Source organism: Eschrichtius robustus, chromosome 15 (assembly GCF_028021215.1).
Source record: "Eschrichtius robustus isolate mEscRob2 chromosome 15, mEscRob2.pri, whole genome shotgun sequence".
NCBI classification, from domain to species: Eukaryota; Metazoa; Chordata; class Mammalia; order Artiodactyla; family Eschrichtiidae; genus Eschrichtius; species Eschrichtius robustus.
Window position 1 is genome coordinate 22267059 of NC_090838.1, and position 26018 is coordinate 22293076.

Sequence of the window (26018 nt, forward strand, 5' to 3'; positions counted from 1 at the left end):
GCGGCTGCTTCCCACTAGCTATCTATTTTACGTTTGGTAGTGTATATATGTCCATGCCACTCTCTCACTTTGTCCCAGCTTACCCTTCCCCCTCCCCGTATCCTCAAGTCCATTCTCTAGTAGGTCTGCATCTTTATTCCCGTCTTGCCCCTAGGTTCTTCTGACCATTTTTTTTTTCTTTTTTAGATTCCATGTATATGTGTTAGCATACGGTATTTGTTTTTCTCTTTCTGACTTACATTATTGTTTATTTTGATGCTCAATATTATTTCTATATCTATCCGTGTGTATTAAGCAACTATGTTCATACGGATACCTCCAATACCAATTTAATATGCTGGATTTGTTCTGTTTTCCTCTTTGTACGTATTTGTAACTTTCTTCTTTGAAAGTGATAAATCCAGTTCCCATTCTCCATAATATAATTTGGATATATTAGCCAGCGATAAATCCCATTCCTGTTCTCCGTAATATATTATGGATATATTACCCAGCGATAAATCCCGTTCCCGTTCTCCGTAATATATTGTGGATATATTACCCAGCGATAAATCCCGTTCCCGTTCTCCGTAATATATTGCGGATATGTTACCCAGCGATAAATCCCGTTCCCGTTCTCCGTAATATATTGTGGATATATCACCCAGGGATAAATCCCGTTCCCATTCTCTATAATATATTACGGATATATTCCATTGGTTACACAGCCCCCACCCCCACCCCCCCCATGTGACCAGTCTCCCATTGTTGCTGCTGTCTCTCCCTCGTGTGGGCACCCTCCGCACTCTGCTTGGGCTCCGACACCCTACACCAAGTTGCCTTTCTATGGGGACATCCTTCTCGCTCTGCTCTGGACCACTGTAGACCTTCCACCCCCACCCCACATTCAGCCTTGCTCTCCAGTCCATCTTTCCCAAGCTGTTAGAATACTCTTTCTAAAGCAATCTGATCATTTTATTACCTTGTTTGTAATCCCTTTTTGCGTTGCCCTTAAAAAAACAAACTCCTGGCTGAACTGCATCAAGGTTGTTTACGGTTGGTCCCTTAAACTTGTCCAGCTTCATCTGTCACCCCTCCTTACTAGTGCCATCTGTTTCAGCCTTCCTGAACATTGCCCTGAATGTGCCATGTACCTCTGTACCCCCGTGTCTTTCTATGCACTGTTCTCTCTTTGTTTCACTCCCTTATACTTTTTACTCCTTTAGAGCACTGGGATTCCTTCCAACTAAAAACGTTATCTCCTTGAAAAGCCGTATGTGGCAGCCAGTTTTGCCCTTTCTTTAACACCTCTCCTTCTTCCTGCCATAGATTCACACCTCTCTTATAATACACCTTTATTCTAACAGTTTTAATCAGGTGGTCAGTTATTGTTTTTTTTTATTGTTTATTTAGTTTTCCTACTTGTCTGTAAAGGCTTTGAGGGCATGTGTCCCTAGCACCTTCTAGGTAGTGCCTAACACAGAATAGGGTATTAATACATGTTCGTAGAATGAATGAATGCATGAATCCTGAGGTCAGTCCCAAAGGTATACTCAGTATAGAAGGAGAATGGAAATAATTGAAGACAGAAGAAAATAAAAGAAATCTGCAATATATTTTGCCCAGGATGCATAGGCTTAGTAGGTCCAGCCATGGTTTATCTGGGGGAAAAGCCCTATTTAGTTTGCTGAGGCATTGGGAAGGTTTTCTGCCCGTGTAGTTTTTTAAACGTGGTTTGCTTGTTTGTTTTTTAACGTAGTTTGTGAAACCTGTTTTGGATTGTTGTGCAGATTTTCATGTACACTTACCAACATTTGATTCAGTAAGTAACAGACGCAAGAGCTAAAGGGTTCAACCTAGTCTGCTATCTTAATTGTATTCTTTCATGCTTATTTGATATAAACTTTTTTCAGTAAGTTGAATCCACATTCTAATGTGAACAAGAAATGTTAAGCTGTTAATAGCTTCCCTGGAGAATTGCAACTTGCTAGGATGCTTCAGTACTTTCATCATCATTTATGTATCGTGAAATGTCACAATTTCTGTTCATAAGCACAAAACTGCAAATGTACGTCAATTGGTCTATCTTAAACCTGTTATTAGCTTAGAAATTAAAAAAATATTCTTCACTAACCCAAGCCAAGGATAAGGTCTAACTCAATTTATAGTTCTTCTAAATCTGGTCATCAGCACCTCTATAATTAGTAAAGTTCTAAATAACAAAGCCACCTACTCAATAGTTATGTATGCTAAGTCCAACATTTAGAGTTTTCCATTTTGGGAACTTTTTAGTATAATATGTTCTTCATATGCAAATTTCTACTCTTAATAATTTCCTCCTGTTTGGGGGGATCTTACATTTCCTTTTTGATTCACACAGACCTCATTTAGTAAGCGGCATAGAGTTTTCAAAGCAGGTTTGGATACAGTAGATTGACGTAGTGAAAAAAAGCACTGATGCAGGAGTCAGCAGTCATGGGTTTTGGTTTCAGCCCTGTGACTGATCAACTCTGCACATTAGACAAATCACTTCCCTTATCTCGGTTTCTCCATCTGTAAATCTATGAAGTGTGGGTATTGGAATCAATGACTACAAACTTTATTTTTAATATAATAGAAACCTTTTTACAAATGAAATCTTTCTCCCAGTGCCCGGTATACAAAATGCCCTGTATATGTCTTAAGACATATACTTTAAGGTACACATGATCCCAAGTTTTCCCCAGAACACAGGGTAACAACCCCTGGCCCAGATCTCGAAGGGGTCTTTTTTATTTTTAACGTTCTCTGATTTTATTTACCCTTCGCGCATGTCATTTCACCTTTGGCACATTTCCAACATCATTGACCCGAAGGGGATAGTGTTCACAATGCCAGCTCTCTTGACCTGGCCCCTTTCTCTGGCTCCTCCATAGCTTATGGATGTGGCTGGTTAGAAGAATATTTGAAGAGTACCTTACTGTACTTTTCAGTTTCTACCATGATTCTTTCCTCCATTTAACTCTGAGGTTTTGGAATATACCACAGATACTTATTTTTAAATCCTAAACTTTGTCTCAGATACCTTCCACACTCTTCCACAGCCCCGTTCAACATCACAGTTCATCTGTGTTCTCCTCCTGTTTAATCACAGGATGGCTATCTCAGTCCATTGCTTTTCAGTTCTCTCTTTATTTTTGGACCTATTTTCTCTCCCTTAAGTGTCAGTTCTCTAAGCTGGTGCTTCTGAAACTTTAATGTTCTACAGATCATCTAGGCATTTGTTAAGCATCACCCAGGTGAAGCTGGTGCTGTTGGTCTGATGAGCAAGGCTCCATCCACACAGGCTTCATTTAGCTGCCGGCTGTTCACAAATGTAATGCCACATCTGCCTTTGGGGTCTGGTACTGGTCCCCTGTGTCTACACGTTTTGAACTAGATAGTCTGGAGTAAGGAAGTGGTAGGACTGTCTTCACTGAAAAACATCCAAAGCTTGCTATTTAATATCATGCATGCTGGGAAAGTCGGAGCTTCCTTTCGCTGCTTTCTACCACCTCTAGAAGTTTTGCTTTTTTCCTCTTCGGATGCCCATTGCTCTCCTGCTTTATCTCCTCTCTTATAAAAGTATAATGCCAGGAAAGAGTCTGATGAATTCACCCTCAATACATAGAAGAAACTGATGAGTTTTCAGCCTTACCTTTTAAGGATTAATCACGTCCTATCTTATCGGATCTCTTATTGAAGAAGAAAAAAAGAACATTTCTCATCTTGATGTGTTTACATCTGCCTCTTTGAGTTGGGAGATGGATTCTTGCAATTCTTTTTTTCCTTACTGTTTCCATCAAAATGTCTTGCCCATGGTAGGTAAATCATAAATGAGTATTGACTTAGTGATAGCACATGGTGTGTTGTTTGGAAGTTGATTAGAAATGGCAAAAAGATTGCTCTTGCCTTTTTGTCTTGTAGGGTTTGCTCTCTCAGTCAAGTGTTTGAACTTGACTTTTCCTCTTATTCTAGGGGATGACCTGAACCCAAGGGATAATGGCTCATTCTGCCCCAAATTACACCTACTGATTTATATTGGAAAGTCAAATTAATAAGGTACATAGACCTCTGCTGTTTCTGCTAGGGAAGTCTGCTTGTGGAACCCATTTTTGGATCAGCAGTTTACTGGCAAGCATATGTGATCATTCTTTCACACACATATTCATACATTTGTTCATCAAATACTTATTCGGTGCCTATTTTTGTAGTAGGCACCATTCTAGGCAGTGGGAGCACGACAATGAATGAAACACTGCTCTTAATACATGATACATGTATACATGTATACACGATAAGAGCACATATCTAACTAACTTTAAAATGCAGATGAAACAATGAAATGTTACCATATGAAGGGTGTAGCTACATACCTGTAGGATTTCAGAGGAGAAACCATTACATCAGAGGGCGGGATCAGGAAGTCTTGTGAGAGGACATGGCATCTGAGTGGCACTTTAAAGAACAGATAGAATTGGGAGATTTGGGGTTGGGGGAATGCAGGGCTGGAAGAAGGCATTTAGGATCGAGTGGCAGGATGGAGTTCGGGCAGCTGCTGCAGTTAGGGTGTGTCAGCGGCAGAGTGGGAAAATGAGGTTGGAAGGATACCTTGGAGGGGCTGGAATGCCAGGCCACTGTAGGGCCAGGGTGCACTTTTGAATCTGAGAGAAATGCAGTGTTTACTTCTCAGAGCTCATTTTCTGCTCTGGAATCATTCCTCCAGCCAGTTCCAGAGGGATATGGCTCTAAGCCTCTAGTTCTTTTCAGAGCTCCTATATGCCCTTTAGGTTCTGCAGATAACATCAATATGCAAATCAAAAGATCTCTGATTACTTCAAGGAGAGAGTGTCTAGTAGGCTCCATTCTCTGTTTTAACACCTGTGGCTTGTGATTGTCGCCAGTTAATGAGGGTGCGGCACCAGGTGGCTGAAACAGCATGGAAGTAACCAGTTGCCTAGTTGCCATGGGCACCAGACTGTTTGAGCCAAATGATTCGCTGGGTGGGTGGGTGCAAAGGTGTTATGCACTTCTAGGGTGCCGTTCCCTTCTGTCCTCACGCACAGAACCACACAGGAAGAATCTCTAAACCCCATAACTCAAAGCCACCTAGCCTGGAAAGGATAGGGTGGAGCTTTAATAGTAGAAAGAATAGCATGGTAATGGAAATGATGTCAGACCAAGAGTCGGGGAGGAAGGAGTAAGAGAAATGAAACTTAACATTTACCAAGCACATTCTTCATGCCTGGTTCTGTGCTTGGCTACTTTCATATACATTTGCCGAAGCCTTGCAAACCTGTTGCTTTCCATAATGCCCACATTTGGCATGTCATATGGAAAAAATATAAAAACATGCAGACTCTTAGCAAAATTTTTTTATTTCTGTAGCTAAAAGATCACCATTTCTGTGCAGTTGTTAAGTTGTATGATGAACTTGCAAAACGTTGTATGTGTTCAAATGGCTTGCTGCTGCGGCTTGTCCGCCTTTAGCGTTGGCACCTCCAATACCTTTTCATTCACTGGGTGAGGTTTAGGGTGGCTATAGAGCGGGGAGTGCAGGCTGTTCCATCCAAGGCCCGGGATGGGTTACTGTGCTGTTTCAGGTCCACCAGGATGAGAAGCAGTAAGTGCAGGAAAATAGCCGAGCTGCAGCCAGAGCCTGACGCTGCGGCAGATTGCTCTAGCAAAGCTTTCTTCTGGCACGTGCGGAGGCATGCCGCTCACCTTTGTTCTAAAAGCCCTTTCTAGGCTCTGATTAGGGCCTGGCACTGCGTAGCATGTAACAAGTATTCAAATAACTCAGGAACGAAAGTCTCTTCTTAGCACTTAGTTCTGTAAGTTTCAATTTGCCATGGTTATCATCTATATTAGTCAGTTTAATAATTTACAAGAGAAAATGCTGGTTATAAGTGAAGGAAAACCACTTCAAACCAGCAGAAAGCACGTAGGGCAATTTATTGGCTTTCCAAAGCTGGGAGAAGGTTGAAAAGCCAAACAACAGTAGGAGCAGGACACAGCTGGACCAAGCACCACGGGAACTCAGGGTGTGAGTGCTACCCAGGGCGCTCTTCTCTCTCAGCTCTGCTTCTCTAGGGTGCAGGCTTTACTCTCTCACCCTACAGCCTGGCCTCTTCCATGAATGGGAAATATGGCTACTGACAGTTTCTTTCGCCTGTGCAAAAGGACTGGACTCTTCCGGGACCCATCAGCTGTTCTCAGGGGGTTGGAAGTGGCATCTCTGCCGGGAGCTGTAAGGATCGGGGCTTACGGGTGGGGACTAGAAGAGAGAGGGGCTTCCCAGGAGAAGAGAAGGTGTCAGGCAGGTAACATCACAGATGTCCACTGTATCAGCTACCATTTCAAATCTGTCTTTTTCTATCCCTTACAAAGAGCTGTATGAACTACTTACATAAAAGCTTTATCTACCTTTTCCTTAAGTTATGGAACCATACTGGGGATGTGGTAAATGGTGTCGTATTTGTTCCATATGCGCTTAAAGAAAACTCACTATTGTTTTAACTTGTTTTGTTGGGCTCCTGGATGACAGTCTGGCACAAGGTTTGTATCTGTAGATGTGCATAAAGTCACAACTCAGATGCCTGAGGATGCGGTTTAGTTTGATTTGTAAAACAGTTACAAAAACTGATGCTTATATAAATAAGCTTAGCTTCTTATCAGACTCATTAAGAACACATTGTTAGGGTAATAGGGGAAACCCCACACTCCAGATTCTTTCTCTGGAAACATTGGTGAGTAGAGAAGGTGGTGGAAGCCAGGAAACATCCTGTGCTTCCAATGAGGACCCTGGCTGTACTGCGATTCCCCCCCCCCCCCACCCACCCACCCACCCACCACCACCTCCAACCCTCTGGAGAGAAGGCTCCATTTTACACACCTTTTAGTCAATGCTGTGATTATTCAAAGAAAGTTGGTGGTTCTCAAGGCTATGTCTGTTAGGTATAATAACCGTTGGGACAGGAGTTGACCAACGAAATCTTGATCATCATCATTTTAAAAGAGCCAGGAATTTTTTTCCCCAAAGTTGTTTGCACAGCATGTGTTTCAATTTAGTTTTATAAACAGAAGCTATAACCAACATATTAAGGTTAAGTACAGCTTCACAAGCAGATTCCTGCATAAATGAGAGCAGTGAAGTGGTTTTTGTTTATGAAACTAATAAGCAAGATATAAAAAAAAACAAAACAAAACCCTAACCCCACACTGTATGGTGACATCTCATAGTAATGAACTCAAGATGTGACTTTTAGAAAACACGGGTAGGTGACAGCAGCTCTCCCCTGGTATCCTGGACTCCCCTTCTAAGAGCTGGCTGTTCCAAGAACATTGTAGTTATCCTTTCCCGGCCCGACAATCAGCTCTTCTTATTTCCACTGAGTACAGTTAGTTAATCGTAGAGTGTGCCTAACCGTACAGAATTGAAGGAAGATTGATGTTATGGCTTAGAACTCCACAGCCCTCATCAGTGTTCTTGGGGAAGCCACCCTCTTTCCTTCGCTGAGTCTGTGTGAAGATGTCAAACAAATACATTTTATTTGGCATGGTGACCTTTATAGCTTTTAGTCTTCATACTCTTAAAATTTCTTGCTCCGCAGTTTCTAAAAGTAAACACTAAAACACATAAAGCATATACTCCTCAATTAGTTTTGAATACCCATTGGTGCAGGCAGGATAGTCTATTTGGGATAAAAAGGGCATAAGAAATGGCTCCTTAAGTTGCTTATGGTCGTTTGGAGCACACAGGATTTAGACACCAAATGGAGGACAAGTACATGTATAGTAAACCTCTGCTATCTTTTCTGCATGTGGGTTTCCAAGTTGTTTATATCTTTCTTTGAGCACTGATACTGAGTCTTTTCTTTGTGCCCAACAACATGCCAGTGGGTATAGCATCATGGCTAAGAGTCCAGGTTCTGAGTCAACATACATGGGTTCAAAATTCATTTTCACCATTTAATCACTTTCAAGCCTCAGTTTCTTCATCTGCAAATGTACAATAATAGTACCTACCTTTTAAGGCTGTTATGGCAATTGTATGAGATAATGCACAGAAAGCACTAAGCAAAGTGACTATTGAATAAACACCGAATATATGTCAGCTGTTGTTATTAGACATAATAGGAAGTAGGAGATCTCTACCCTGCCCTCAAGAAATTCAGTCTGTTTGGAATTTAAAATATACACTGCTTAAACAGCATGGGGAATTCATGAGGCAACATGTACAAACTACCAAGGGTAGACATAGATCACACTGCAGTTGAAAGGAATCTTAATGGAGCAAGCGAATTTACAATCAGAGTTAAAGAAATTAAAGTCACTGGGACTTCCCTGGCGGCCCAGTGGTTAAGACGTCGCCTTCCAATGCAGGGGGTGCGGGTTCGAACCCTGGTTGGGGAGCTAAGATCCCACATGCCTCACGGCCAAAAAACCAAAACATAAAACAAAAGCAATATTGTAAGAAATTCAATAAAGCCTTTAAAAAATGGACCACATTAAAAAAAAAATCTTTAAAAAGAAAAAAGAAATTAAAGTCACCACATTAAGTCACCACATAAAGTCATTAAGAAAAGGAGAGAAAGAACATTTTAAATTGTGCTTTATTTTTTAATTGAGATATAGTTGATGTACAATATTATGTTACCTTCAAGTGTACTACATAGTGGCTTGACATCTACATACATTATGAAATGATCACCACAATATTATTGACCATATTCCTTATTTTGTATATTATATCCCTGTGGCTTATTTATTTTTTAACTGGAGGTTTGTACCTCTTAATCCCCTTCACCTATTCTGCCCTTCCCAACCCCCTCAAGAGAAAGAGCTTTTTGATAAGGGAAATGGCAAGGGCAAAAGTGTTAGTCAAGATCTAGTAAAATATATGGGGAGTGGCCCAGTTTGTCTGGACCAAGCAGAGGGAATCTTTTTACTCCCATTTCTATTTGGAGAAATCAAATCAGACGTTAACTCTCTTAAAGGCTACCTTCACAAGATATATCAATGTATCAAAGTAATTTTTAGGCAAGAACTCAGTATGTGGTGAGATAAGCAGTAACTAGGCCTTCAGAACCCCAACCCCAGTGCTGCAACCCCTGCTGCATGGAAAGGAGGGGCCCAGGGCCAGGAGCCACACCAGCAGGCAAAAGGGCCCGACGCGACACGACACGACGCCCATTGATTCCTTACTCTTGTATCCATTTTGCTTTCCGACTACACTGCCTTTCCTTGCACTTGTATATTTCCCAGCACTTTGATGAAGAGGAAATGACCTGATTTCAAAAAAAATGACCAGTGTCTTTATTGGACAGAGACCGCTTAGCAGTGAGGCCAAGGTCTTCTGTTAGGTGCATCGTTTTCCTTGTTCTTCCATATTTCTTTTGCTTAGATTTAATTCCATTCCCTAGCATGTTCATTGTCATATCTTAATGCTAGTAGAATACAAATTCAAATTTTGACTGGAACTGCTTATGCTGACGTATAACACAGTGAGTCAAGAGGACTTTTTATCCTAAATCTCCTCTCTCAAGTAACGAGAGGCCACTGCCGAGTCTCCATAAGCTGTCTTTGACCGCTCTCTTGAAACTTCCATTCCCTCCTCACTCCTTGCCCCCTTCCCCTGCTTGCATTATTCTCCATAATATTTGTAACATATTATCTATTTTCCTTACTTTGTTAAATGTTTGTTAAATGAACGGTAGCATCATGAGAGTCTTATTCTCTTACTTGAAAGAACTTGACTTTGAAAAATCTAAATTTATGTAATTTGATGACGAATCTGTAATATCAAAATACTGGGCCTCTAAAGTACAAACCTCACTTAGTATATTTTAAAATAAGGTTCTGTGTTTGGAATTTTTAACTTGCTTACATCTTTTCAAAAGCTCATAGCTTTCGTATAATGAGGTGCTTACTCAGACCTAGTTTTTTCGCCCTAGGAATCATGATTAATCCTGGGTCTTGTTTAATATCGTTTTAAATGTAACTCAAAGTGGTTCTTACTCTATTTTTGACAGACAGTATAATAGCTTCCTTATAGTCTTTATGTCCACAAACTGGTTTTGCTAGTAATGGTTATAGCTTTGTTGTAAGCCTTTTTGAATTGAGAAATACAGTGGCTATGTGACATGTGGTTTGTAATATATATTGTCCAGCTAATGTCTATCAGCAATTAGTTAATTGTTAGTTTGTTCCTGTATTGACACTCAACATATAGGGGCTTGTTTAATGGCTGCTTTCCTCACTTGGAAAATTAGCATATCAAAAAGGTACAGCATAGTGATAAATTGTACTTGTGTTTGCTTTCATTTCCAAGGCTAATTGTTGTCTTTTCTACACCCTTTTGCTATTTGCAATGAGCGGCGATTGAGAATAGGTGTATAGATAAACCATTATGACCTAAGCAGAATGTTAACTTTTATTAGTCGGTATACCCTTCGCTTACCTATGGTTCAGCTTTGAGTTTTCTTTGATAAAATCTTAAGTAGTCATAGATTTAAGGAACTAAAGAGATAAATATTGAGAATCTTTCTGGCAAAAAGCATTTTCTGTTTAACTCCATTATTTCCTCATTCTTACAGTCATTCCTGCATTAATTCAGTTTTTTTCAACCAATTTGCTATATATTTACTATGTTCCAGACACTGGGGATACAGAAATGAACAGGAAAAACTCCCAGCCTGCATGGAACTCACCATCTAGTGACTATTCACTGCAAGCCGTAGGAACCCCTTTGTGCTACAGCCAAGTGCCGAGCCAAATCCATAGTTAGTTTTCAGCAAAATATCATGGCCATTATTGCCTCACCCTATGTATATCAGTGCCTGACATGCTTTTGTAAAGGTAGGAGCCAGTATTTTTATTTTTTTTATTTTTATTTTTTAGCTTCAGCAGATTCGGCATCTTTCCCCCATTTTAGCTTGTTGCAGTTTCAAATGGTGCAGATAGAAAGCCCTGAAAATGTATACTTATACATTTTTAAATGTCCCCTACTACACTATAACCACCCCCTGTTTTCCAAATGCTGCCGTTAGTGGTTACAATAATCATCTGTAATGTTAGCTTCTAAGAGCCATGGTACAAGAGCTTCTTTTATAATTTCCCAGATGGAAAGGAACACATGTACAAGCCTGTTAGAGTTGCAGAAACTGGAAACAGCTCTGTGTGGATTTGTATTTTTGGAACTCTTTGGGCTTATTTAAGCTCTCAAAGTCAAACTTACGTATCCATTAGGAATCAAATACCAACTCGGGGGAAAACTCACGTGCCACACCAAGGGGAATAAATCATATTAAAGTAGTTCATAAAAGGGAACTCCTGGAAACAACTATTTTCATATTCAGAGTAATGTTTCGTGTACTTTTTGCAGGACGCCAGATAATAAATGTTGATTATATAAACCAGGGTCATTCCGGTTGTTTGGAGGACTGTCTCTGAGCATTTCTGTTCTTTGCTTAAGTAGTAGTGAAATGAGAAGTTAAAAAGCAGGAAAGGGAAATAATTATAAATTATCCATAGGCATATGGAATGAAGCTGTTAATTAAAAGGGTTTTTACTGGCCCCAGGTTTTGCAGTGTTTTTTTGTTTTTACAGAGTTTTGTGACTTGAGGTCAGAGCCTTGACCTTTAACAAGGAAACTTAGTCATTGGGGAAAGGTATCTGAAAGTCAATTCAATGTTAGTTCTTTTTTTATTGCCTCTCTTAAGATGATCAGCCCAACTCGAAAGGGTGACTACTTCTACACTTAGATTATAAAATGAATTTGTCCCGGGACTTCCCTGTTGGCATAGTGGTTAAGAATCCGCCTGCCAATGCAGGGGACACCGGTTCAAACCCTGATCCGGGAAGATCCCACATGCCGTGGAGCAACTAAGCCCGTGAGCCACAACTACTGAGCCTGCACTCTAGAGCCCACAAGCCACAACTACTGAGCCTGCGCACCACAACTACTGAAGCCTGCGTGCTCTAGGGCCTGTGTTCTGCAACGAGAGAAGCCACCGCAGTGAGAAAGAAGCCCACGCACCGCAACGAAGAGTAGCCCCCTCTCGCTCTAGCTAGAGAAAGCCCACACGCAGCAACGAAGACCCAACGCAGACAAAAATAAATAAGTAAAGTAAATAAATAATAAAATAAAATGAATTTGTCCCTCTGAATGTGAATTTTTTCAAGCTCAGCTTCAACCTTATTTTAGATATTTTATGAGTTTTAGAGTCATATAATTACATAGTTTCTATTTGTTGAGACTATAAGTATTTTTAAAATTTTCCATCCTTACTTTGCAGAAAGGAATATTCAAGGTTGGATTCTTTATCATCTATAAAAGAGCAAAAAGTGATAGATAAACTCAGACTCCCAATCTTGGCTTTCCTTTTAAAACCGCTAGTTCTAGGGACCTTGGTGTACCTGGCGGGGGGGGGGGGGGGTGGGTGGGTTGGGGGGGGGAGGACAGGAGCAAAGAGCCAGTACTTAGTTTCCAGACATCACTGGTGACAACAACTTTTGTAAAGCAGGTTGCTGAAAATCACTAGGTGTGGAGAAAAATGGTTAGGAATTAACATTAAATTGTTTATTGATTTATCCATTCAGCAAACATTGGGTGGTTTCTGTGTTCCAGGCACTGTACTAAGATCTTCCTTGTACATACTTCCTGTGTCATACCACCTAAAAATATATTCCAGATATACATGTGTATTGCAAATCTACATGTAAAAATAAAATTGTAACAATGTTAGATGAAAAACTAGGAAAATGATTAAACAACCCCTGAGTTATTAACCAGATTTAACTCTATAGAAATCTAAATTTTCTTCTGATCTCAGAAGAGCCCCTAGATAAAGTCAGAAGTCAAAAAGAGAAAATATTTATAATACACGCGATAGACAAGGGTTAGTAAATCTAATAAACAACAATAACAAAAAAAGTCTAAGAACCTTTAAGCAAAATGGGTAAAGGATTTGTTGGGAAAATTTACAGGAGAAATGTAAATGACCAGTAAACAAGTGAAAAAAATTGCCCAGCTTCATTCATTGAGTCTAAATTGAGATACCATTTTCCAGCTATCAGATTGCCAACATTAAATTAAAGAGTGACAACAGCCAGTGTTATCCAGTGACTCAGGATGAACGGAAAGAGGCTCTCTCTCATACTGATGCAAATTCATGGGTCCAAATTTGAACTGCTGCAAAATTTTTTGAAAAACAATCTATTAAACTCTATTAAAATGTAAAATATTTATAACCTTTGACCCAACAGCTGAGTTTTAGTTGTCTCCTAAGAAATATGAATCCCACTAGTAAAGGGTATATATACAAGGATATTTATTGTAGCACTATCAAGTAGCTAAGAACTACAAACAACCTGAATGTCTGTTGCTAGGGGAATGGTTAAATAAAAAATAAATCCATGCCGTGGAATATTATGTGGCTATTTAGAAAGCAGTTGGTAGAGTCCTGTGTATAATATGACTCCATTAGGGAAGACAAGACACAGGGTTAAAGAGTTATTTATATGCAAGTGTGTGTGTGTTTTTATGATCATAGAAAAAGCTGTTTAAGGCCACATACACGGTTACTATTGGTTACCTTGAAAAGTCAGGGTGGAAATGCTTTTTCTTTTAAAAACTTCTGTATCATTTGACTAGTTACAACAAGCCTAAATTTTGTAATGTAAAACGAAAAGACAATTGAGAAGTTATAAAAGAGAGAATGAAAAGGGAAGGGTAAGTGGCTAAAGAGACAGAAGAAGACCAGGAGAGTATAGTTTCTTAGAAGCAAGAAAGAATTTCCCGAGGAGAGAGATTTCCATGTTAAATACTGTTTAGAGATGAAGTAAGCTAAGGACCGAGAGGCATTTGCTGTGTTTAGTGGCTGCCTGTGGGAAGAAGTAGGGTCAGAAGGCTACTCTAGTGGGCTAAGGGGAGGCTAAGAGGAGGGGAGGGAGTGAGGCAGGGAGTGTGGACCACTCTTTCAGCAGTCTGTGCAGGGGAGGAGAGAGAGAACCCAGGGAACTAGGCAGAGACCAGCATGATTCTTTTCTTTCTTTTTAAAATGTTTATATTTTAAGATGGGAGAGACTTCCGGTCCTTGTCCCTATGTATACTTGCCACACTTGTGCATCCTATAGGCACAATAGAAGGCAAAGCGAGGACACTGAAGATGCTAGAGGTGAGCAGGTGAGCATGATGTCCAGCTTCCTAGGATGCAGGAGAAACAGGGCTGAGGTTAGTTTTAGATCAAAGGAAGGACTTCATATCTGAGATTCTCACAGCTCACGGGCAGTGATTCTTAAAGTCTGGGTTGGGACCCTCCTAGGATGGCTGCTGAGCCCTCCTGAGGACCTGTGAACTGATTCAGAAATGTGGGTCAGTTCTTACCGGTCCTTTGGGGTGAAAGATGCACAATGCTATTAAGTTTTTTAAAAAAAACCTACATTTGACTTGGAGCCACTATCAACCAGAAATAAATTATTAAGGGTTATTAAAATTTGCTATTCACAAATTGAAATCAACATGCTACGAGAATTTATTCTAATTTGGTATTTTCTTCTGGCAGTCTGGCAAATACTCAGTGCTTGGCAGTAATCGTAAAGCACATGCACATAGTTGTAAATCCCACAGTTTTAATTCAGGACAATTCAGTGTATCATCCGTGTTGGTTTGGGTTGGTTATGACATTCGATTGTTGCTATTCTTGCTTTTTAATTATAAATTACAGTAAGTTTAGCTTTATCGTTATCAGTCTAGTTTATTGTGGGTTGTTTGATTGACCTCTCAATGTTTCTTGATACATATTTGGATCAACAATGTTTTTGTCGTGATATTCTTATAAGTAGCCTTTTAAGATACGTATGTCTTGTGGTTCACATATGAATCATCCATAATCATTTTGCTAAAGCAGATATGTACATAACACCCTGCCGTTTGCATGTACAGTGGAATACTTCATAGTGATATGCTTCTTGGTAATGTTTGCCATTTAAATAACGTATTATCAAGGTAGATATAATAAAATGACTGGGTATTTTAAGATTTTGTTGTTGTCTAGTGATATAAATCATGTTTATAATGCTTCTTCATCCTAGGAAAAGTAAATTTTAAGCCATTTGTATGCATTATGTAAATTATAAGCCATTATATATCTTGCTAGCAACATGTTTACTGTAATTTGTTAACTATGTTTTTGTCTAATTCTCTGTTGTCACCAGATTCACTTTTCCCCTCTTGGAATGTGGGAACAAGTGAAATTGGTGGCAGTCTTTTTCTCACTGTGGTAGGCTTTGGTCAGAAAGTTTGAAAGCTATCACTCTAAAAGAGTGACTAGGTAGGTGGCAAAGGATGTGTGGCGTCTTGAATCCAGGTAACTCACACCACTGGTCTCATTGCTAGTGGGCTGTAAGCTGGTCACCAGAAAGGTGTCATGAGAGAAGGAACTGATGGCATTGTGTTTTTCACTAACTGTTTAAGGATGTGAATGAAGACCCGGGAGAAGATGTGGCCCTCCTTTCTGTCAGTTTTGAGGACACTGAAGCCACTCAGGTGTATCCTAAGCTGTACTTGTCACCCCGAATTGAACAGTAAGTATCCATGTCATTTATGTTATGTAGCCTGATGCTTCTCCTTGTTAATCAAACATGCTTGCTACCTCTTTTGCCACTCTTAAACTCTTAAAATGACTTCTCTTTATTGACTTTTGTTTTCTTAAAAATGAATTATATTCAGAGTTTAGATTTCAGAGTAAATGCAGTTAGTATTTGCCGCTGTGATCTTTGGATGAGACTTAGTTGTGCAGTTTGTGATGTGAATACTGTGCATGGTAGATTGGATTCACAATTGTGACTCCTTCCAAATGCCCCTGTGTATGTACGGTTACCCGAAAGAGGACTGCTGAACAACATCCTACGCAATTTCTTGTGTATTTGTAATGCTTCCAGTTGTTTGCAAAAAGGTAACCAGTATCCTGACAGTATTAACTTATTTAGATTAGTGAAGGGAATAGAAAAAGCAGATAGCTTAAAACGATGACGTGTTCGAATTATTTTTCTGTGTTGAAATAGTTCTATATAACTTTACACAACATTCAGGCTACATGGTACAAGTAGTTTATTTTATTTATTTTTTTTAACATCTTTATTGGAGTATAATTGCTTTAGAATTATGTTGTGTTAGTTTCTGCTGTATAACAAAGTGAATCAGCTATATGTATACATATATCCCCATATCCCCTCCCTCTTGCGTCTCCTTCCCACACTCCTTATCCCACCCCTCTAGGTGGTCACAAAGCACCGAGCTGATCTTCTTGTGCTATGTGGCTGTTTCCCACTAGCTATCTATTTTACGTTTGATAGTGTATATATGTCAGTGCCACTCTCTCACTTCGTCCCAGCTTACCCTTCCCCCTCCCCGTGTCCTCAAGTCCATTCTCTACGTCTGCGTCTTTATTCCTGTCCTGCTCCTAGTTTCTTCAGAACCTTTTTTTTTTTTCTTTTAGGTTCCATATATATGTGTTAACATACGGTATTTGTTTTTCTCTTTCTGACTTACTTCAATCTGTAGGACAGACTCTAGGTCCATCCACCTCACTACAAATAGCTCAATTTCATTTCTTTTTATGGCTGAGTAATATTGCATTGTATATATGTGCCACATTTTCTTTACCCGTTCATTTGTCGATGGACACTTAGGTTGCTTCCATGTCCTGGCTATTGTAAATAGAGCTGCAATGAACATTGTGGTACATGACTCTTTTTGAATTATTGTTTTCTGAGGGTATATGCCCAGTAGTGGGATTGCTGGGTCATATGGTAGCTCTATTTTTAGTTTTTTAAGGAACCTCCATACTGTTCTCTGTAGTGGCTGTACCAATTTACATTCCCACCAACAGTGCAAGAGGGTTCCCGCTTCTCCACACCCTCTCCAGCATTTATTGTGTGTAGATTTTTTGATGCTGGCCATTCTGACTGGTGTGAGGTGATACCTCATTGTAGTTTTGATTTGCATTTCTCTAATGATTAATGATGCTGAGCATCCTTTCATGTGTTTGTTGGCAATCTGTATATCTTCCTTGGAGAAATGTCTATTTAGGTCTTCTGCCCATTTTTGGACTGGGTTGTTTGTTTTTTTGATATTGAGCTGCATGAGCTGCTTGTATATTTTGGAGATTAATCCTTTGTCAGTTGCTTCGTGTGCAAATATTTTCTCCCATTCTGGGGGTTGTCTTTTCGTCTTGTTTATGGCTTCTTTTGCTGTGCAAAAGCTTTTAAGTTTCATTAGGTCCCATTTGTTTATTTTTGTTTTTATTTCCATTTCTCGAGGAGGTGGGTCAAAAAGGGTCTTGCTGTGATTTATGTCATAGAGTGTTCTGCCTGTGTTTTCCTCTAGGAGTTTTATAGTGTCTGGCCTTACATTTAGGTCTTTAATGCCTTTTGAGTTTATTTTTGTGTATGGTGTTACGGACTGTTCTAATCTCATTCTTTTACATGTAGCTGTCCAGTTTTCCCAGCACCACTTATTGAAGAGGCTGTCTTTTCTCCATTGTATATTCTTGCCTCCTTTATCAAAGATAAGGTGACCATATGTGTGTGGGTTTAACTCTGGGCTTTCTATCCTGTTCCATTGATCTGTGTTTCTGTTTTTGTGCCAGTACCATACGGTCTTGAGCACTGTAGCTTTGTAGTATAGTCTGAAGTCAGGGAGCCTGATTGCTCCAGCTCCGTTTTTCTTTCTCAAGATTGCTTTGGCTATTTGGGGTCTTTTATGTTTCCATACAAATCGTGCAATTTTTTGTTCTGGTTCTGTGAAAAATGCCACTGGCAGTTTGATAGAGATTGCATTGAATTGGTAGATTGCTTTGGGTAGTGTAGTCATTTTCACAGTGTTGATTCCTCCAATCCAAGAACATGGTATATCTCTCCATCTGTTTGTATCCTGTTTCATTTCCTTCATCAGTGTCTTATAGTTTTCTGCATACCGGTCTTTTGTCTCCTTAGGTAAGTTTATTCCTAGGTATTTTATTCTTTTTGTTGCAGTGGTAAATGGGAGTGTTTCCTTAATTTCTCTTTCAGATTTTTCATCATTAGTGTTTAGGAATGCAGGAGATTTCTGTGCATTAATTTTGTATCCTGCTACTTTACCAAAAGCATTGATTAGCTCTAGTAGTTTTCTGGTAGCATCTTTAGGGTTCTGTATGTATAGTATCATGTCATCTGCAAACAGTGACAGTTTTACTTCTTCTTTTCCGATTTGGATTCCTTTTATTTCTTTTTCTTCTCTGATTGCTGTGGCTAAAACTTCCAAAACTATGTTGAATAATAGTGGTGAGAGTGGGCAACCTTGTCTTTTTCCTGATCTTAGTGGAAATGATTTCAGTTTTTCACCATTGAGAACGACGTTGGCTGTGGGTTTGTCATATATAGCCTTAATTATGTTGAGGTAAGTTCCCTGTATGCCTACTTTCAGGAGGGTTTTTATCATAAATGGGTGTTGAATTTTGTCAAAAGCTTTTTCTGCATCTATTGAGATTATCTTATGGTTTTTGTCCTTCAATTTGTTAATGTGGTGTATCACATTGATTGATTTGCGTATATTGAAGTATCCTTGCATTCCTGGGATAAACCCCACTTGATCGTGGTGTATGATCCTTTTAATGTGCTGTTGGATTCCATTTGCTAGTATATTGTTGAGGATTTTTGCATCTATGTTCATCAGTGATGTTGGCCTGTAGTTTTCTTTTTTTGTCACATTTTGTCTGGTTTTGATATCAGGGTGATGGTGGTCTTGTAGAATGAGTTTGAGAGTGTTCCTCCGTCTGCTATATTTTGGAAGAGTTTGAGAAGGATAGGTGTTGGTTCTTCTCTAAATGTTTGATAGAATTCGCCTGTGAAGCCATCCGGTCCTGGGCTTTTGTTGGTTGGAAGATTTTTAATCACAGTGTCAATTTCAGTGCTTGTGATTGGTCAGTTCATATTTTCTCTTTCTTCCTGGTTCAGTCTTGGAAGGTTGTGCCTTTCTAAGAATTTGTCCATTTCTTCCAGGTTGTCCATTTTATTGGCGTATAGTTGCTTGTAGTAATCTCTCATGATCCTTTGTATTTCTGCAGTGTCAGTTGTTACTTCTCCTTTTTCACTTCTCATTCTGTTGATTTGAGTCTTCTCCCATTTTTTCTTGTTGAGTCTGGCTAATGTTTTATCAATTTTGTTTATCTTCTCAAAGAACCAGGGTTCAGTTTTACTGATCTTTGCTATCGTTTCCTTCATTTCTTTTTCATTTATTTCTGATCTGTTCTTTATGATTTCTTTCCTTCTGCTAACTTCGGGGTGTTTTTGTTCTTCTTTCTCTAATTGCTTTAGACGTAAACTTAGGATGTTTATTTGAGATGTTTGTTGTTTCTTGAGGTAGGATTCTACTGCTATTCACTTCCCTCTTAGAACTGCTTTTGCTGCATCCCATAGGTTTTGGGTCGTCGTGTTTTCACTGTCATTTGTTTCTTGGTATTTTTTGATTTCCTCTTTGATTTCTTCAGTGATCTCTTGGTTATTTAATAGTGTATTGTTTAGCCTCCATGTGTTTGTATTTTTTACAGTTTTTTTCCTGTAATTGATATCTAGTCTCATAGCGTTTTGTTTGGAAAAGATACTTGATATGATTTCAATTTTCTTAAATTTACCAAGGCTTAATTTGTGGCCCAAGATATGATCTATCCTGGCGAATGTTCCATGAGCCCTTGACAAGAAAGTGTTTATCTGCCGTTTGTGGATGGAATGTCCCATAAATATCAGTTAAGTCCATCTTGTTTAATGTGTCATTTAAAGCTCGTGTTTCCTTATTTATTTTCATTTTGGATGATCTGCCCATTGGTGAAAGTAGTGTGTTAAAGTCCCCTACTATTATCGTGTTACTGTCGATTTCCCCTTTTATGGCTGTTAGCATTTGCCTTATGTATTGAGGTGCCCCTATGTTGGGTGCATAAATATTTACAATTGTTATATCTTCTTCTTGGATTGATCCCTTGATCATTATGTAGTGTCCTTCTTTGCCTCTTGAAATAGTCTTTATTTTAAAGTTTATTTTGTCTAATATGAGAATTGCTACCCCAGCTTTCTTTTGATTTCCATTTGCATGGAATGTCTTTTTCCATCCCCTCACTTTCATTCTGTATGTGTCCCTAGGTCTGAAGTGGGTCTCTTGTAGACAGCATATGTACGGGTCTTGTTTTTGTATCCATTCAGCCAGTCTGTGTCTTTTGGTTGGAGCATTTAATCCATTTACATTTAAGGTAATTATCGATATGTATGTTCCTTTTACCATTTTCTTAATTGTTTTGAGTTTGCTATTGTTAAGTCTTTTCCTTCTCTTGTGTTTCCTGCCTAGAGAAGTTCCTTTAGCATTTGTTGTAAAGCTGGTCTGGTGGTGCTGAATTCTCTTCGCTTTTGCTTGTCTGTAAAGCTTTTAATTTCTCTGTCTAATCTGAATGAGATCCTTGCTGGGTAGAGTCATCTTGGTTGTAAGTTTTTCCCTTTCATCGCTTTCAGTATGTCCTGCTACTCCCGTCTGGCTTGCAGAGTCCCTGCTGAAAGATCAGCTGTTAACCTTATGGGGATTCCCTTGTATGTTCATTGTTGCGTTTCCCTTGCTGCTTTTAATATTTTTTCTTTGTATTTCATTTTTGATAGTTTGATTAATATGTATCTTGGCGTGTTTCTCCTTGGATTTATCCTGTATGGGACCCTCTGTGCTTCTGCACTTGATTGACTATTTCCTTTCCCATATTAGGGAAGTCTTCAACTATAATCTCTTCAAATATTTTCTCAGTCCCTCTCTTTTTCTCTTCTTCTTCTTGGACCCCTATAATTCGACTCTTGGTGCGTTTAATGTTGTCCCAGAGGTCTCTGAGACTGTCCTCAATTCTTTTCATTCTGTTTTCTTTATTCTGCTATGTGGTAGTTATTTCCACTATTTTATCTTCCAGGTCACTTATCCGTTCTTTTCCTCAGTTATTCTGCTATTGATTCTTTCTAGAGAATTTTAAATTTCATTTATTGTGTTGTTCATCATTGTTTGTTTGCTCTTTAGTTCTTCTAGGTCCTTGTTAAACGTTTCTTGTAGTTTCTCCATTCTATTTTCAAGATTCCGGATCATCTTTACTATCATTACTCTGAATTTTTTTTTCAGGTAGACTGCCTATTTCCTCTTCATTTGTTTGGTCTGGTGGGTGTTTACTTTGCTTCTTCATCTGCTGCATGTTTCTCTGTCTTCTCATTTTGCTTAACGTACTGTGTTTAGGGTCCTCTTTTTGCAGGCTGCAGGTTCATAGTTCCCATTGTTTTTTTGTCTGCCCCCAGTGGGTGAGGTTGGTTCAGTGGGTTGTGTAGGCTTCCTGGTGGAGGGGACTGGTGCCTGTGTTCTGGTGGATGAGGCTGGATCTTGTCTTTCTGGTGGGCAGGACTGCGTCTGGTAGTGTGTTTGGGGGTGTCTGTGAACGTATTATGATTTTAGGCAGTCTCTCTGCTAATGGGTGGGGTTGTATTCCTGTCTTGCTAGTTGTTTGGCATGGGGTGACCAGCACTGGAGCTTGCTGGTCGTTGAGTGGAGCTGGTTCTTAGCGTTGAGACGGAGATCTCTGAGAGAGTTCTCGCTGATTGATATTACATGGGGCCGGGAGGTCTCTGGTGGTCCAATGTCCTGAACTCGGCTCTCCCACCTCAGAGTCTCAGGCCTGACACCCGACCGGAGTGCCAAGACCCTGTCAGCCACACAGCTGAGAAGAAAAGGGAGAAAAGAAAGAGAGAAAGAAAACATAAATAAAATAAAATAAAATAAAATAATTAAAACAAAAAATAAAGAAATATTATTACAAAATTTTTTTAATTAAACATTTTTTTAAGTAATAAAAAAAAAAAGGAAGAGAGCAACCAAACCAGTAAACAAATCCACCAATGATAACAAGTGCTAAGAACTATACTGAGATAAACATAAAAATCAGAAACTAGTCAGTTGCACACAGCAAGCCCCAAGTCTACAGTTGCTCCCAAAGTCCACCGCCTCAATTTTAGGGTGATTTGTTGTCTATTCAGGTATTTTACAGTTGCAGGGTACGTCGAGCTGCTTGTGGAGATTTAATCCCCTGCTTCTGAGGCTGCTGGGAGAAATTTCCCTTTCTCTTCTTTGTTCACACAGCTCCTGGGGTTCAACCTTGGATATGACCCCGCCTCTGCATGTAGGTCACCCTGTGGCATCTGTTCTTCGCCCAGACAGGAGGGGGTTAAAGGGACGGCTGAATAGGGGGCTCTGGCTCACTGAGGCTGGGTGGAGGGAGGGGTACAGAAGGCGGGGAGAGCCTGTGGTGGCAGAGGCCAGTGTGATGTTGCATCAGCCTGATGCACGCCGTGCGTTCTCCCGGGGAAATTGTCCTTGGATCACGGGACCCCGACATTGGCAGGCTGCACAGGGTCCCAGGAGGGGAGGTGTGGGTAGCGACCCGTGCTTGCACACAGGATTCTTGGTGGCTGCAGCAGCAGCCTTAGCGTTTTATGCTCGTCTCTGGTGTCCACACTGGTAGTCACGGCTCACGCCCGTCGCTGGAGCTCATTTAGGCAGTGCTCTGAATCCCCTCTCCTCGCGCACCCCGAAACAATGGTCTCTTGCCTCTTAGGCAGTTCCAAACTTTTTCCCAGACTCCCTCCCGCTAGCTGTGGTGCACCAGCCCCCTTCAGGCTGTGTTCATGCAGCCAACCCCAGTCCTCTCCCTGGGATCTGACCTCCGAAGCCCGAGCCTCAGCTCCCAGCCCCCACCCGTCCCAGCGGGTGAGCAGACAAGCCTCTTGGGCTGATGAATGCTGGTCGGCACCAGTCCTGTGTGCGGGAGCCTCTCCACTTTGTCCTCTGCACCCCTGTTGCTGCGCTCTCCTCTGTGGCTCCAAAGCTTCCCCCTCGTCCACCCCCTGTCTCCACCAGTGAAGGGGCTTCCTAGTGTGTGGAAACTTTTCCTCCTTCACACCTCCCTCCCAGAGGGGCAGGTCCTGTCCCTATGCTTTTGTCTCTGATTTTTCTGTTTTCTTTTGCCCTACCCAGGTACGTGGGGAGTTTCTTGCCTTTTGGGAAGTCTGAGGTTTTCTTCCAGTGTTCAGTAGGTGTTCTGTAGGAGCTGTTCCACATGTAGATGTATTTCTGATGTATTTGTGGGGAGGAAGGTGATCTCCATGTCTTACTCCTCTGCCACCTTGAAGGCCCTGTGGTACAAGTAGTTTAATATCACATTTGTGTTTTAACTCAATAACTTTATTCTGCAGTAATGAATCTTATAAGGACTAACCTTGCAACGTGCTTATTGTTGGCTAAAATTCTTTACTAGCTTATTCTACTTCAAAGGAAGCTGAGGTTCACCGAAAATGGATTGTAAGCAGATTTGGTTGGGAACTTCTGACAGGACAGATTTTTCATCAGCAGAGAGAGTTTTTACAGACCAATTGAAATGTATTATTAAAATTCTCTGTAAGTCATTTAGTCAGGGTTGGCTGATTTCTGTCTGAGATGTGGTCACCATCCACATTCATGTACTAAGCTGTTTTCACCCCCTCTGTCCTTAGTTGCTTTAATTTATGAATCATGGACATACCGTCTTACACACTGATAAAAGACATGGCTGTTTATCCTCAAATATGGAAGATTATGAGCATTAATAACCCACAGGCATTCTCTGCTCTATTTATATACATGACAGCACCTAGAACAGGATCTTACAGTAACAGGCGCTCAATGACTGTTTTCATTTATAACTGAAAATACTGACTCATAGCAGTAAGAGGCCAAAGGGTGTTGAAGGCAGTACAGTGAAGTGGTAACAGGCAAGGGTTCCAGGGTTAAGCATATCTGGTTTAAACCTGGGTTCTGTCACTTAGCAGCTGGCAAAATAGGTAACATCTTTGAACTTGTTTCCTCATCCGTAAAATAAGGGTAATAATACCTATTTCATAGTGTTGTTTTGAGCATTCTATTAAATACTGTTCATAAAGCATTAAGTGCAGTGCCTGGCACTATAGCAAGTAGTAGCTATTAATGTTATTATCACTGATATAGTTTACAGGAGAAGAGTGAGTGACTGAGTGAGTGGGTTAGTGGTTAGTAGGACAAGTTGGGGCAGAAAAGGAGAGGATGAGTAAACAAGTGAGTGAATACTAGTTCTGGAGTAGCCACTTAGTACATACATAATGAGTGAAATTAAGAAGGTATTTTGGTGATGACAAAAAAGAGTTATCAATAAAGCATCACAAGATGTGGGTAATAAGAATGTATCAGTTAAGCTGCAGCCAAGAATTTGCCAGCTCAGGAAAGCAATGTTGCCAGCATCCACATTAATTTTCCTTGAAGTGACTGCACCTACTTTGCAAGTAAACTTGCTAATAAAATATTTCTCACTCTAAAAGTCAAAGATAGGAGGGGAAAAATTATTGGTGAAGGGAATATTTTAAAAGTGATTTTCTATTTCTAAAATCTAACTTTCTACATTTACCCCCCTCTTTTTATGTTAAGAACTGGCCACAGCTTACTTTTCCAGATCAGTTTCCGGTCATTTCCCCTTCTGTAGCCTGTCCTTCACTTGAAGTTTTCTTAATTCACATGTACTCTCTTGCCTCCATGCCTTTGCTAAAGCTGTTACCTCCATGTAAAATGCCCTTCTCTAATGCCCTCTTTGCATTGAAATATTGTACATTTTCTAAGGCCTTAATCAAATGCCATCTACCACCCATTCTCCCTGAGCACAATTAGTCTAGCCTTCCCCTGAGCTCTTATAACACTGAATTTATATCACTCTTATACTCTGCCCACCACAGATTTAGTTAGTGGTGTGCGGTTTTTTGTTGTTTTTTTTTTTCATCTTTTAACTATGAAGCAACTCAAGGGCAAGGAACACGTCTTTTCATTCCTTTAATGCTTTTACGAATGCAGTACACAGTAAATAATAGCAAATAATAGTAAATAATTGTCAGTGTTCTAGGTCAGTAAGTAATTCTCACAAGAAAATGTGAAGATGCTGCACTGAGAAGTTGTACAATTTTCCTGGTTGATACAAGTTCACTTAGTAGAACTGCATTTGTAATACCAAAGAAAAACGAACAAAAGTTCTTATGCCCTTCAGTAGAAGTTGTAAAAATAAGGTTTTAGAGAAAGGTTAAAATGGAAAGTGGCCAAATTGTGGTATGACCTTCTAAGGGCTTACATAGTTGCTAAAGTTATTAATATCTTTGGTTAACTCTTGCAGAGTTCAGAGCATAGAAAAGAAGTAATGTCATTTCATTAAGGCCAAGGTCATAGGATAGATTATAGGAACTGAGTGAAGAGAGGTTGGTACTATCTTTGATATTGTGTTAAGCTCTCATTTGTTTTCTGCGTTTCATGCTATCCTGTCAACTTTTAACTATCGAGGCGTTGATTATAGAGTCAGACTTGGAGAGTTCTTTCAGGAGTCATGGGAAAAGCATCCCATGTGGGCCCGCCCGAAGCTGATGCCAGAAGCTTGCCCTAGCCGAGGCTTGTACTCTTTTTGGCTTCTGCTGTGGCTCTTTCTAGGAAGTTCCAAGCCCCATGCAGTGTATTTGACAGGCAGAGGCCCAGGAGACCAATAGCCTGATCCACATTAGGTAAAAATTGTCAAGAAAAGACTCTCCATGGGCATGGAAGGATATCTTGAGCTTGGGAGAGCCCCCATTTTAGTCTGGCTGATATATCTCTGCCCCAGCTTGTCTGTGCAGTAGGCAAGGGTACTGTGCTCACGTTAACTAGTCTCAGAAATAGGAGAAGGCTACTTTGGGGTCTTGTCATCACATGTAAGGAAAGGGATCATTTACTGTACCCTAAAGATTTCTAGGGACATGGATATCAACTGCCCCCAAATTAGAGACTGCCACAAAAGGGAACATCTGTCAGAGACATTGGGTAGAGAGCTCCCAAGTGTATTATAATTTATGAAGCTCTGCAATGCAGTCTCACTTCAGAAGTCTGTCCTGGAATTGTT

General features: G+C 40.1%; 1 protein-coding gene across 1 annotated transcript in view; it reads left to right on the forward strand.

Annotated features, from left to right (window-relative positions):
• Positions 1-26018, forward strand: part of BABAM2 (BRISC and BRCA1 A complex member 2) — a 442279-nt gene that overhangs the window by 224054 nt on the left and 192207 nt on the right. The window contains exon 7 of the mRNA XM_068564980.1: positions 15476-15585. Coding sequence (XP_068421081.1) covers positions 15476-15585 — 110 coding nt within the window. The remainder of the gene's footprint in view (positions 1-15475; positions 15586-26018) is intronic.